At 39.2% G+C, this 14,953-nt stretch overlaps 2 protein-coding genes across 3 annotated transcripts in view; one reads left to right on the top strand and one right to left on the bottom strand.

The window, feature by feature from the left end:
* Window positions 1-252: 252 nt before the first annotated feature.
* The window catches only part of LOC130560094 (NACHT, LRR and PYD domains-containing protein 3-like), an 81,000-nt gene continuing 66,299 nt past the window's right edge, over window positions 253-14,953 (top strand). Inside the window, exons 1-5 of the mRNA XM_057343586.1 lie at window positions 253-495; window positions 7,702-7,883; window positions 8,131-8,244; window positions 9,945-10,987; window positions 11,150-11,936. Coding sequence (XP_057199569.1) covers window positions 7,720-7,883; window positions 8,131-8,244; window positions 9,945-10,987; window positions 11,150-11,936 — 2,108 coding nt within the window. The 5' untranslated portion in view covers window positions 253-495; window positions 7,702-7,719. The remainder of the gene's footprint in view (window positions 496-7,701; window positions 7,884-8,130; window positions 8,245-9,944; window positions 10,988-11,149; window positions 11,937-14,953) is intronic.
* LOC130560084 (E3 SUMO-protein ligase ZBED1-like) lies at window positions 4,349-7,682 on the bottom strand. 2 transcript variants are annotated; one of them, XR_008963651.1, is made up of 2 exons: window positions 5,646-7,681; window positions 4,349-5,473 (listed from the first exon to the last, which is right to left on the bottom strand). XR_008963651.1 is itself a non-coding variant. In XM_057343576.1 (2 exons), exons 1-2 carry the CDS (start codon window positions 6,100-6,102, stop codon window positions 5,082-5,084), a joined length of 849 nt encoding a protein of 282 aa, XP_057199559.1. In that variant the 5' UTR covers window positions 6,103-7,682; the 3' UTR covers window positions 4,349-5,081. The 2 variants fall into 2 exon arrangements, 1 of the variants encoding a protein (XP_057199559.1); XM_057343576.1 differs by having other exon boundaries at window positions 5,646-7,682.

Genomic DNA, 14,953 nt, shown 5'->3' with positions numbered 1-14,953 from the left:
CTATTTCAATCCTTTTTTCTAAAATCAAGTTACACTTATAGAATTCACCTCAATATTGTATCATACAGTAGGCCTACACTTTAAAAGGTATAAGACGTTTTAATGCTGTAATGCCTCTATCATCCCATAATGCATCTGTGTTGTGTCAGTGCTTTGAGGAAGGTCAAGTAAATGGGTACTAACGTCACACACTTACATTTATTTATTTAGCCTTCTTTATTTAGAATCAGCTTCCCTAGTGTATTTTGTTCACATTTCTTCTGTAACCTATGGAGGTCGACACTTCAGTTTCTGAGGAAGGCTGTGAAATGTCCTACAATAACAGAGACACCAGTAACATTGAATATAAATAAACCTGCTCCAGTCTGCAGCCTCACCCTTCTCATAATAAACCGGAAGAAGAAGGAACCGAAAGTGAAAACTGGTAAAAACATCGCCATGCGAATTCGCCATTTTAGAGACTCAAACAGTCGTCAAATGAACACAAACTACACGGTAAGAACTAAACGATAAACTTCACTTCAGCTTCTGATATCATGTCTTTATATTTTATCATGTTTTAATTTCACTTGTTGTCGTGTTAATCGATCTGAACACTTATTTAAAATAGGGTTGACGATGACATCGGGTATAGTGCACGCAGTTATTAAGTCACGCGCGTCTTCTTCATACATGCACTAAAATAACAAAGTGTTACCATGAAATAAGGACTAAAAGGACCTGAATTGTTCATATTTTATTCTTCCAGTGTAAAATGTAAAATAGCAAGCACATTTGGTTACTGATGACGTGTATAATGAGGGCATGTGGACACTGTCATATGTTATATGCTCAAGCTAATACATTGGCAAGAGAATTTCGTGTTCGCATCAGTTTAAGTCTCTTTTCAGTGTATTGCACTGCTCATGTGGACCAGGTTTAAAAGGCTGAGTCTATACATACAAGCTCCAATGACCGAGAATCTAGCTGAGAATCTAATGAAACATCGGAAATAATAAAAAATATATTTTCACTTAAAGAGCTGCACATACATAAATGTGTATTTTTGTGTGTTTACACATATCCAGTCTACTGTTGCTCCAAAATCCATGTGAGGAATGTGTGATTAAACTGTGTCAGAACAATCTTACCCATCTCACGCAGGCTTCAGACAAAAACATTCATATGAACATAAGTGAGTCAGACAAAATCAACCTGACCGACTCTACTTAAAGACCTACTTATTAGCATATTAAAATGAATTATCGACCCCCAGCTAATTGTTTATTAATGATAAATGTTGCTCGATTGCTGAACAACAATACATTCAGCGATTATTTACTATTCGTATCACTATTCAGACTTCTTGTCTGTGTTCCTCCTCGCTCGTACTCTAAAGTAGGGTTCCCCCTACTGGCTGCTTCAGGAACTACAGGGGCGTGAAACTGCCTTCTCATAAAACCGGAAGTACAAACTCTTTGGTAAAAACATCGCCATTCCAATTCGCCATTTTAGAGACTCAAACTGTCGTCAAACAAACACAAACTACACGGTAAGAACTAAACGATAAACTTCACTTCAGCTTCTGATAAAATGTCTTTATATCTGATTATGTTTTTATTACACTCGTTGTCATGTTAATCGATCTGGGTGTATTCCAGAAAGCTGGTTATGTGACATACCCGGGTAAGTTTAAGGGTTAGTTAGCTGAAAACACCAACTTTCGGTTCCAAAAACGGAGATAACTTTCAGGGTATTACTCTCTGAAGATAAGCTGCTCTGGAGCAGGTGATGTTGTTCACTTGAATGTCGTTACTGAGCTTTAGGGGTTGTCTGCGCATGTGTGCGCTTCTGATGAGCGTCAAGTGGGCGTGGAAGCACAGGTTACGTATAATATATTATAATTTTACAGCAATATTACAATTACATTTACAATCTCACCCATCGCAATTCAGCATTCAGAAGTAATTTTATTATTAACTTTATTATTTTACCTTTTAAAATGAAATAATCTTTAAATAAAATAATGTATAAATAAAATATTGTAAGCTGTTCTTATTAAACTAATTTAAGGCTATAATAATTTATATTTTTAATACTGTATATACTTTGAATTAGGTTTATTAAAACATCTCCAAATATCACGGGATAAATATACACGCCTTACAATTTCCATCAGTTAAAGGATATTAATAGTATTTTAACGGCAGAGCAATCGCACATCATTACTCTTGTCCACTTATGAGGCAATATTTGATGCATTGGGTCAAAGATAGTTGTGGCCTAATGGTCAGAGAGACAGATTTAAAACTTCAAAGGTTGTGAGTTCGATTCCCAGGCTGGCAGGTTTCCAAGGCTTTATTAGGTGACCCCCAATGGGATTACCATGGCATATTGTTCACATATTTAAATTCTTATTATAATTTGAAATCCATTTACATAAAAAAGTTAGACTTAAAGTTTTTCATACTGACTGTAATCCTTAAAAATGTATTTCTGATCCTCAGGCTCCTCCTACAGTTTAGCATTGAAAGGCCTTTCTCCAAATTACAATGAGCCTTTCAGGACAGGCTGTTTCCACCTCTTTTAACATTTGGAAAGCCATGGCCTTTTAGCTAACAAAGTCAAAAGAAACAACCCCCAAATAAAATGTATGTGTATTCAGTGTTTCCCACAGAATTTTGTGAGACTGGGGGCTAAACATATTTTCCTCTAGGGGGGTCCGGGGGCATGCTCCCCGTAAGAAAATTTAGCATATTTTAAAGGTAAATGCTGCAATCTGGTGCATTTTAAGAGCAAAATTAAGTGACTCAATCTATAAGAATACAATAGCTATAGTAGTAATTTAATCATTGGCACCATAGATATAAATGGGGATAACACATGGTAAAATGAGAGTTCACAAACAAAAAAAGTCAAAAACATGTAGAGTGTGAACCATCAAAAAATGAAGCAAAAAAGTGTTTAACAGTTGAACTAATTTATATATTACCATATATTAAAACACAGGCCGGGCATCAGGCCTTTTTCACAGTGCCATTGTCCCACTCCCCCGCATGGCAGTAGGCCTATCACTTTACTATCCGGACCAGAGCATTCATACATTATTATGATGCGGCGACTGTTTAGAGTTAACCCGTAAGAAAAGCACACACTCTCTCATCACAACAGATTAATGTTAAGTTTGTGATTTATTATGTTTTCAACTATGCACGCGTTGCGCAGACCTAACACGAGAGCAATTAATGACAGACGCTTTCTCCTGTGGTACACGCCTATCGGTCTGAGCAGCACTGCTTGATGTCCGACAAAACAAATATATTGACAAGTTTTGGACACGGTGACACACAGGGCAGCATGTAATCATGTGTGGCGCGCCCCCGTATCATTTATTTTTCTTACGGCGACAGCCGAAGCTAAAGGAGGAATTTAAGCAGACTCATGCCCATCATGCATTCAAATCAATAAAATTGGCGGTTGGCAATCAAACTACGTTCTGTGCCTGAGCCACAAACAAATATACTCAAAACATTTTTCTAACCTAATAAAGAAACGAAACGAAATATAACTTTTTAACTGTTTATTTATTCTAAACTACTTTAACAGTTTAAACAGTGTCATTCACATCATTCATTCAAATTTGTGCTCCAGCACATTTGGCTATCAAACTATGCCTTCTGCACGTGAGCCACAAACAAAAAAATACTCCAAACATTTTTCTAAATTAACTTAATATCGAAATGAAACGAAACATGAATAATTTGCCATTAAAAATAAAACGGAACTATTTTGCCGATTTGGAAGAGGTTAAACGAAGTGCTTTTGGCACTAAATAAGGACGGATATTAGAGATAATCATTATAAATGTCACGGGTGCGCGTGCTGCGTACAGATCCGTTGTGTAGACGCGCTGCTCATTTGAAAGGACAGAAATGGTGTATGTCAAATGTCCCTATATGCAGACTGCTATTTTAGCTGGAAATAATATGATGCTGAAGCTGAACATAATGATGTTAATGCCATGAGGTAATGCTATCTGTTTGCTCTGTCGTACACTGATAAAATCATGTTTGTACTGTGGATAACTGCAGTGAATACTGAAACATTAGATTTGACTTCCCTCAGACGATGTTGTATTCCGTATGGCTTGGCGACGTCTTAAATCCTGGCCAGGTCACGTGTTTGCATTCAACCGCGAAAGCTGAAACAGTAGCGAGCGAGCGAGCGTTCGTATGTACAGTATGTGTGTGTGCTGCGCACATTGTGCTGAAGCAACAGGACGCATTTTTAGCCGTGAACAATGGCACAACAACGAAACAGCGGTGCAGAATTCAACGTTACAAATAGTTAAAAAGAACAAAATAGTCTGTGACGGGCCGCCATAGTCTCGTCAATGAATGGGAAACACTGTGTATTTGAAAGGGATGTTAGGCTACATGATGTATTGGACATGTGACTGGGCCTAACATTTTAAACCTCTACTAAAACTGCAGACCTTCACCCTCTGCTGGAAATTAATGATGATACATACTAGTGTAGTGCACTGATAAGTAGGGCTGTCACGATTATGAAATTTGGCTGACGATTAATTGTCGAATAAATCATGGCGATTATGACGATTAATTGTCTGTTTTGGGGCTTTGGCGATTAATTGTCTGTTTTGGGGCTTTGGCGATTAATTGTCTGTTTTATGGCTTTGACATTTAATTCTCACAAATGTTTTGTTTGTTCATGAAATCATTTTCACACGTTGTCATTATTTAAGTTAATCTTTTGCAAGTTGTCCCTGGCAGTAAATATAAATACACTTATGACATATTTAAAAGTTATTTATTTAAAGAATATATCTTTAAAAAACTGAAAATTCTACAACAGAAATAAACACAATAAAGTGTCCATAATCAACAGGCATTCAACAGACATTATTTTTAGATATTCCCAAAATAAAGTCATATTATGCGCATATTACAAAAAACTGAAAATAAAAATTCCGTCAAAATAAACTGACCATACCAGAACAGGCCTTAAATGGTACAATTTTCAAAAGCCAATCCTACTCCTATGCAAATTGCATAATATCTCTTTTTAAATTATTGATTGAACTACAGGTTACGGAAAAGAAAAACAAGCATGTTGACATTTTCTGGCTTAAGGCAACATCTAACAGGGGTCACAATATTGCCAGCTGTACTGAACATTCTTTCAGAAGCAGTACTTGTTGCACAAATGCACATATACTTTTTTGCCAACTTGGAGATCAAAGGAAACCTGGTTTCATTGTCTCGCCACCACATAAGAGGATCTGCAGAGGTATCTAGTGCATCTTCCTGTAGGTACAGTGTTAATTCAGCATCTGCCTGGACTCTTTTGGGTACCCCATGGATAGAAGCTTGAGCTCTTCTGTTCTGCAGCAGATCACACAGCCTCTTCTTTTTTGGTGCAGGAGGAGTTGTAGACTCCTCATGGCCTTCTGACACAGCTCTGCTGGTGGATGCTGTGAAAAGTTAAAGGCGGGCAGCTATTAATAATAGTATTTTTTATTTTATTTATTCATATTTTATATTTTTATAAATAGTATTTTTTTCAATTAACTTGAATGAACTAGATATATATTATGTTTTTTAGCTTATTTGGTCAAATATTTTTGTGTATTTCTCAGTTCTCACCTTCTTCAACTGTATGTTCTTCCTCTGTCATTTCCAGTAACTCTTTTAAAAGCTGGTCTTTGGTTTCATCTTTCCCTGTAGCTTCTCCAAAGCGGCCCCTGTATCTTGGGTCAAGAAGAGTGGCCTTTCTCAGGAGCTCTTGAAGTGAAGCGGACTTATACTTTTCATCAAGGACATCACACATTTTTTTCTTAATGTTTACTGTAAGAATTGTGTCCTTGGGGTCAGGGGATAAAACCTCTTCCTTTAAAAGGCCCAGTACAGGTTTCACTGAAGACACAGTCACGTGCTTTTCCCCAGACAGAACATCTGTAAAGTCAGCCACAGGTTTCAGTGCTGCATTAATGGACTCAAGAACAGACACATCTTGCCATGTTGGGTTTAGGTGGCCATGTTTTCTGTCATCAATTAGGACACGTCTGATTGCAGGAAGTTGCTCTAGAACTCTTTCAATCATTTTCTGTTTTGTACCCCATCGTGTGGAGACGTCCTGAAAACATATGAATACATAAATGTTTGATATATCTTCTTAATTATACAGCCTATAAAACTAACAAAACATAATTAAAAAAATATCTGACATTATAAAATATTTCAAGCAGAATGGGTAAAACAAATAAAACGCATGAAATAATTCACTCACCAGAACTAAACTGTGCTGAGGAATGTTGGTCTCCATCTGTGCCTTTTTCAGGTCTCTTTTTTTTATCCAGCTCATGCTGAAAGTGCTTACCAGACTCCTACACAGTCCTAGGGCACGGGTTGTGCGTTCCCTTTCACTTGCTATGGCATTAGTTACAGCTAAATGGAGATTATGGCCAAAACAGTTTAGCCATGGCCAGCCGAGTTTGGCCACTGCAGCCACAATATTGGCACCATTATCAGTTGTTATGCAGGACATTTTTTTCTCATCTAATGCCCAATCTGTTAAAATGCCACTAAGACTTTCTGCAAGTGTAAGAGCTGTATGGTTTTCTGGAACGTGTCTTGTTTCTAGACACTTTGATTGTAGGGTCCAGTCAGATGAAAGGTAATGTACTGTGAAGCTCATGTAAGGGATCATATTAGTACTGGACCACATGTCTGTAGTGGCTGAAAAAAAGTCAATTCCTTTCAAATCCTGAAGAGTAGCATCCTTCACTTCCCTGTATAAATTTGGAATTGCTGTTTTGGAAATGTATGTTTTCCCTGGCAGTTCATACTGCTTATCGAAGTTTTGCAGCATTTCTTTAAATGCTGTTTTTTCCACCGTATTGAATGGCTGCATTTCCTTTGCAATATACCGCGTTACACTGTCAGTTAAGGAGCGCCATCTGATACTGTCTCGTTTATACTTCGTCGTTCGTTCAAAAGCCTGCGTTATAGGCAATTGACGAGAAGTATGCGCGGTCGAGGATGTTTTCACCAGTTCGGCAAATTCGATGGGGTGATGTGACTTCAGGTGAGTCCGTAAGTTTGTTGTGTTAGAGCTTTTCGCGGCTATTTCTCTTTTACACAAACGACATATTGCCGTATCAATGTCATTCAGTTGTCCTTTTTCGTCTGGTTTGAAACCAAAACATTTCCAGATCGGTGCCGTCGTATTCGGCTTTGAAACTAGATCCATTTTAAATGCGGATACTTTACCACTCAGATGATACCAATATTATCAACAGAGCACTGTTTTGCGCGCAGACGACAGAACGGTGGATGTAGGGATGCTGCAGGCCAGGCACTACAGCTCCCCCTTGTGTCTTCTAGAGAGATGTGCAATAATTGCGGTGATCTGAAATCACCGCGATGAGGACAAACAATCGCGATGAGACGATTATTTAATCATCGCGACAGCCCTACTGATAAGCATGACTTTACATCAGGACTGTAGACAGTCTGCTGTGTGTTTTTATTTCTTTAGTCTCTCTTCAGTATTCATGTGAGAAGAGAGCAGTGCATGTGCACACCAGAGCAGTGGTTCCCAAAGTGGCTGCCGTGACAACTGGCCAGTACATTGGTCATAATATTGGACAAACTTGTGTAATGCTGTTTAATTGAGTGTTTTCTGTGTTTCTGTATACAGATCTGAGGTCAGTTTCTCATGATGGAGAATAGCGAGACACAGAACATTGATTCTGAAATGATACAGAAGAGTCAGAGAACATCTTCATCATCTCCAGAACCCAGTGTTGTGTCTCTGAAGAGTGACATCTCAATGGATTCTCCACATAGATTCAGTGATGGATCAGTATCATCTGAACCTCTGTGAGTATAAACATGTTGTTCATCTGATGTTGTGAAACTAGGAGTAAAGTTTGGTTTTATTTGCTCACTATTGTTTTATTTCCAGAGTTGTTTGCTGTTATATTTTCTCTTGGAACACAAAAGGAGAAACTTTATTAATGTTAATGGTCATATTTTAACACAACAACATCTTTATCAAGCTTCAGAAGAGACAGATGTTTTGTAAATAAAAGGATTATGTGTGTTTAATATGCTAAATTATTTCTAGATCAAAGCTTCAGAGAAGAGCCGGTCCAGAACCCAGTGTTGTGTCTCTGAAGAGTGACGCCTCAATGGATCGTCCACTTAAATTCAGTGATGGATCAGTATCATCTGAACCTCTGTGAGTATAAACATGTTGTTCAGCTGATGTTGTGAAACTAGGAGTAAAGTTTGGTTTTATTTGCTCACTATTGTTTTATTTCCAGAGGTGTTTGTTGTTATATTTTCTCTTGGAACACAAAAGGAGAAACTTATTAATGTTAAAGGTCATATTTTAACACAACAACATCTTTATCAAGCTTCAGAAGAGACAGATGTTTTGTAAATAAAAGGATTATGTGTGTTTGATATGCTAAATTATTTCTAGATCAAAGCTTCAGAGAAGAGCTGGTCCAGAACCCAGTGTTGTGTCTCTGAAGAGTGACGGCTCTTGTGTCTCTGACCTAATCACACCCATGCTGATATAGAGCCATATCACACTCCTAGTCTAGTCATATTTCAGTATTTTATCTAACTGCTGCATGGCATGAGCCAGCTATGAGGTCACCAATTTTTTCATATTCAAAACTAAAATGTGAAGCTCTGAATGAAGAATCAGCAGTTTAAAACTCTTCAGAACGTCTATGTTACATGTATATAATTCAGTTTATACAGTTCACAAAGTTTTTTTACGTCGTTTTGCTTCATGTAATAACTCTTTAGGAAGTTAATATAGTGGGGAGTTATTTTGGACATGTTTTTCAACGCACAATCTCACATCACTTCACCGACAGTAATCAAAAGATGCAAAAAGTATGAATCCAGTATCACAAACACAATGCTCATCATAATATTATCAGTAAATAAAACCCTCAAAAGTAGTCGCATAACTCTAGAGCACAATTCTTCAGAACAGGCTTGAATGAAATATGCAAGACACTCCCTCTCATTCAGTTTAGAAAACCCCATTGCTAAAGACATTCATATAAGCATTTAGCATTTTTATTTCTTATTTGCTTAATAACTGTTAAAGCAGCAGGTATGGTCAGTTACATTAAAAATAAGAAAATACTACATCGTCAGCTTATAGTAAACCATTAGCATAACTGTGATGTAATTGATAAATTGTGAAATGTCTATTTTAATAATGTCCATCTTCCCAATAGACACATCCAATAGTAGCGAGCAGCATGTAAATAGTTTGTACTTGGTCAAAAACGAGACTCTTAAACACCCTGACCCTGAAGTGTTTTCATTTCATTAAGGAGCTAAATATGGACAATGATCTTATACAGTTTTGATTTGGGTGTTACATTAAACATGTACATTCATAATTCAGTTTTAGCATGCCACTGTCAACATTAATCATATGAAATCATTTCCCAAAACTAAATTGAGGCCAGTGAAAATGCTGGGTGGCTAGTCATTTTGAGAACCACTAGCCATGGTGTCAAGCCCTGTTCATAGGTATAAGTTTATCGTTTGTCAACTTTATTATTCATTCTAGTCATCACAGTTGAATGATTTATCGCATTTATTGGTAATATAAGGCAGAATTACTGACAACCCACCCCGGACCTCACTAATTTTCAAACCCTGTTTATGGCCATGAACTTCTGTGTTAAAATGAGGAATGAGACGGCTAAAAACAAACCTAATCTACACAGAAACATTTGAGAGGGCTAAGATACTTTTTTATTTGTATATGAAAGTGGAAAGGAAATTTAAAACTTATCGTGAACATTTTAAATTCATTGATGTAAAGTGAAGCTCTAGTGAGACATTGAATTCCTTTACATTCCCACATTGTTTTCTGTGTGTTGTTTGTTTATTTCTGTGTAGATCAAACATTAGATCTCATGATGTGAGTGCAGACGTGCAGCAGGATTCTCATCATGAATCAGTGGATGATGTTGTGCAGAGAGTCAAAGACAAACACAAAAGCATCATGAAGAACAAGTATGAGAGATTATTTGAGGGAATGAAAGCACAAGAGAATCAAACGCTCCTGAAGAGAATCTACACACAGCTGTACATCACAGAGGGAGAGAGTGAAGGAGTGAATGAAGAACATGAGGTTTTACACATGGAGAGAAAGCCCAGAAGAACACAAGACACTCCAATCTACTGCAATGACATCTTTAAACCTCAATCACATCAAAGACACAAAATCAAGAGCGTTCTTACTAAAGGCATCGCTGGAATTGGAAAAACCATCTCTGTGCTGAAGTTTATTCTGGATTGGGCCGAGGGAACAGCCAATCAGGACGTAGATTTCATGTTCCTGCTTCCGTTTCGAGAGCTGAACTTGATTGGAGAGCATCGCTACAGTCTTCACAAACTTCTGCTGGACTTTCATCCTGAACTTCAAGATGTGGACTCTCAGATTTATGAGGAGTGTAGAGTTGTGTTCATCTTTGATGGTCTGGATGAAAGCAGAATGACACGGATGTTTTCAGACCACAGTGAGAAAGTTTCTGATGTGACGGACGCTTCATCAGTGGCCGTGTTGATGTCAAACCTCATGAAAGGAGATCTGCTTCCCTCCGCTCTCATCTGGATCACCTCCAGACCAGCAGCAGCCAATCAGATCCCCTCCAAATACATCACGCGTGTGACAGAAATCCAGGGCTTCGACGACGCTCAGAAGGAGGAATATTTCAGGAAGAGAATCAGCGACGAGCATCAAGCCAGCAGAATCATATCCCACATTAGAAGAGCGAGAAGCCTCCACATCATGTGTCACATACCGGTCTTCTGTTGGATCTCCTCCACTGTGCTTCAGAAGATCCTGACACAAGATCACAGTGAAGAAATCCCCAAAACTCTGAGTGAAATGTACATCCACTTCCTGCTGATCCAGATGAAGATGAAGAATGAGAAGTATGATCCAGAGAACCTCCACATCATGTGTCACATACCGGTCTTCTGTTGGATCTCCTCCACTGTGCTTCAGAAGATCCTGACACAAGATCACAGTGAAGAAATCCCCAAAACTCTGAGTGAAATGTACATCCACTTCCTGCTGATCCAGATGAAGATGAAGAATGAGAAGTATGATCCAGAGAGAGATCCAGAGATCAACAGAGAAGTGATTGTGAAACTGGCTGAAGTGGCTTTCAAACAGCTGATGAAGGGCAATGTGATGTTCTATGAGGAGGATCTGAGAGAGTGTGGGATAGACATCACTGACGCCTCGCTGTATTCTGGCATCTGTACTGAGATCTTTAAAGAGGAACCTGTCAGTCATCAGAGGAAGATCTACAGCTTCATACATCTCAGTCTTCAGGAGTTCCTCGCTGCGTTCTACGTGTTTTACTACTACAATAAACAAGAGACGTCACAGTTTTTGGATGTAATTTACACTTTACTCAAAGGTGCAGTAGATAAAGCTCTTGAGAGTGAAACTGGTCATCTGGATCTTTTCTTGAGGTTTCTGCTGGGCATCTCACTGGAGTCCAATCAGAGACTCTTACAGGATCTACTGACACACACGGTGGACACCTCACAAACCGTCAAGAAAACTACACAGTACATTAAAGGCAAAATACAAAATTTGAACACCTCTGAGTGCATCTCCACTGAAAGATCCATCAATCTGTTCTTGTGTCTGTATGAAGTGAAAGATCAGACTCTGTACAGAGAGATTGAGGAGTTTGTGAGATCAGACAAACACTCAGAGAAGAAACTCTCGGCCGCTCACTGTTCAGCAATAGCCTACATGCTTCAGATGTCAGAGGAGGTGATGGATGAGTTTGATCTGAAAAAATACAACACAACACAGGAGGGCAGAAGAAGACTCATACCGGCTGTCAACATCTGCACAAGAGCTCTGTGAGTATTGCTTCTTTAAAGTCAATATTAAGAGTTAGATTCCTGTATCATCATGCAATACACAGGTTAAGAGTTTGGGACTTAGTGAGAGGAGCAACAGCAAAACAGCAAACCAGGACAGACGAGACTTAAAACAGAACGGCATTAAATAGGCAAAGTGTTATAGAGGTATAACAATGGGAAACAGGTGAAAGGCAGAAACGAATAATAGTATAATGCAACCAGTCTCAGCCGGGAGGACCAGGTCCCCTCTAACGTGTTACAGCTGCACTCGGCAACTTTGAATAAAAGTTACCGAGTAAATGTTTTTGTTTAGAAAGGAGAGTTTATTAGTTGGGATTTATTAAATGTATATTTGTTTGAAGCTGTTAAGTCTGATTTTGTTAAGACTGCTTTTGCAACCGATATCAAACAACAGAGGAATGTTTTATGCAGGGATAATCATAGTAGAGAGGCATGATGTAACTGAATGCAGCTACAAGTATTGTAAATACTGGTTAGCATTGAAGTAACAAGTAGTCCGTCTTTGCTCTTGGTTCGTGATGATGGAGATTGATGAAAAATGTGCTTCAAGTCAAATTACCTGTATTGTATTGTATTTAATTCTTTGTTACAGGCTTGTTGACAGTAAACTTACTCACCAGTGTTGTGAAATCATCACTTCAGCTCTTCAATCCTCAAAGTTTCTGAGAGAGCTGGATCTGAGTAACAATGATCTTCAGGATTCAGGAGTGAAGCTGATCGCTGATGCTCTCAAGAGCCCAAACTGTCAACTGCAGATACTGAGGTGTGTGTCTTTAGAGCTTTTTCAGTTTGCATAATATAAGGACAATTTTTTTGCTTTGATTTATGTCTTAGAGAAATGTTGTGTGTTTTGTCCTTGTGTAGGTTATCAGGTTGTATGGTGACAGATGAAGGATGTTGTTATTTGGCTTCAGCTCTGAGTTCAAACCCGTCACACCTGAGAGAACTCGACCTGAGCTACAATCACCCACAACACTCAGCACTTCAGCTGCTCGCTTATCAAAGTGATCCAAACTACACACTCAACAAACTCAAGTACGTACTCAACATTATTTGATACAGTATCTCACAGAAGTGAGTACACCCCTCACATTTTTGTAAATATTTTATTATATCTTTTCATGTGACAACACTGAAGAAATGAAACTTTGTAAAGTAGTGAGTGTACAGCTTGTATAACAGTGTACATTTGCTGTCCCCTCAAAATAACTCTGTTTGTTGCCGCTGGCAACAAACGTGAGTACACCCCTAAGTGAAAATGTTCAAATTGGGCACATTTAGCCATTTTCCCTCCCCGGTGTCATGTGATTCTTTAGTGTTACAAGGTCTCAGGTGTGAATGGGGAGCAGGTGTGTTAAATTTGGTGTTATCGCTCTCAATCTCTCATACTGGTCACTGGAAGTTCAACATGGCACCTCATGGCAAAGAACTCTCTGAGGATCTGAAAAAAATAATTGTTGCTCTACATAAAGATGGCCTAGGCTATAAGAAGATTGCCAAGACCCTGATACTGATCTGCAGCACGGTGGCCAAGACCATACAGCGGTTTAACAGGACAGGTCCACTCAGAACAGGCCTCGTTGAGTGCACATGCTCAGCGTCATATCCAGAGGTTTATCTTTGGGAAATAGACGTATGAGTGCTGCCAGCATTGCTGCAGAGGTTGAAGGGTTTTGCTGAGCATTGCTCAGACCATACGACGCACACTGCATCAAATTGGTATGCATGGCTGTCATCCCAGAAGGAAGCCACTTCTAAAGATGATGCACAAGAAAGCCCGCAAACAGTTTGCTGAAGACAAGCAGACTAAGGACCTGGATTACTGGAACCATGTCCTGTGGTCTGATGAGACCAAGATAAACTTATTTGGTTCAGATGGTGTCAAGCGTGTGTGGCGGCAACCAGGTGAGGAGTACAAAGACAAGTGTGTCTTACCTACAGTCAAGCATGGTGGTGGGAGTGTCATGGTCTGGGGCTGCATGAGTGCTGCCGGCACTGGGGAGCTACAGTTCATTGAGGGAACCATGAATGCCAACATGTACTGTGACATACTGAAGCAGAGCATGATCCCCTCCCTTCGGAGACTGGGCCGCAGGGCAGTATTCCAACATGATAACGACCCCAAAAGAAGCTGAGGGTAAAGGTGATGGACAGGCCAAGCATGTCTCCAGACCTAAACCCTATTGAGCATCTGTGGGGCATCCTCAAGCGGAAGGTTGAGGAGTGCAAGGTCTCCAACATCCACCAGCTCCGTGGTGTCGTCATGGAGGAGTGGAAGAGGACTCCAGTGGCAACCTGTGAAGCTCTGGTGAACTCCATGCCCAAGAGGGTTAAGGCAGTGCTGGAAAAGAATGGTGGCCACACAAAATATTGACACTTTGGGCCCAATTTGAACATTTTCACTTAGGGGTGTACTCACTTTTGTTGCCAGCGGTTTAGACATTAATGGCTGTGTGTTGAATTTACACTGTTATACAAGCTGTACACTCACTTACATTGTAGCAAAGTGTCATTTCTCTAGTGTTGTCACATGAAAAGATAAAATAAAATATTTACAAAAATACAAAAAAAAACTTTGTATTGGCACCTATTGCACTATTGCTCCTGTATGACATATCGCTTATTGCTCCTTATACTCTTTGTAAGTCGCTTTGGATAAAAGCGTCTGCTAAATGACTAAATGTAAATATAAATGTAAAAATGTGAGGGGTGTACTCACTTCTGTGAGATACTGTATGAAATTTGCATCACATTTAAAGTCTATTACATAGATAAAAGATTTGTTATCAGTAATTCACCCTGTGTGTGGCTCTAGTATAGACCATGGAGGACAGGCCAGAATTACACCAGGACTACGAAAATGTATGTTTTAAACACACACACACACACACTCACACGCACACACACACACACACACACACACACACGCACACACACACACACACACACACACACACACACACACACACACACACACACACACACACACACAC

The sequence above is a fragment of the Triplophysa rosa genome, linkage group LG10 (genome assembly GCF_024868665.1).
Source record: "Triplophysa rosa linkage group LG10, Trosa_1v2, whole genome shotgun sequence".
Classification (NCBI taxonomy): domain Eukaryota; kingdom Metazoa; phylum Chordata; class Actinopteri; order Cypriniformes; family Nemacheilidae; genus Triplophysa; species Triplophysa rosa.
Note: the sequence above shows the minus strand (reverse complement) of the source record. Positions and strands in the feature narration are given on the sequence as shown.

Coding starts and splice junctions, on each gene's coding strand:
- LOC130560084 (XM_057343576.1), bottom strand. CDS start 6,102: ATGATTGAAAGAGTTCTAGAGCAACTTCCTGCAATCAGACGTGTCCTA. Junction 5,474..5,645: donor AGAACATACAGTTGAAGAAG/GTGAGAACTGAG, acceptor AACTTTTCACAG/CATCCACCAGCAGAGCTGTG.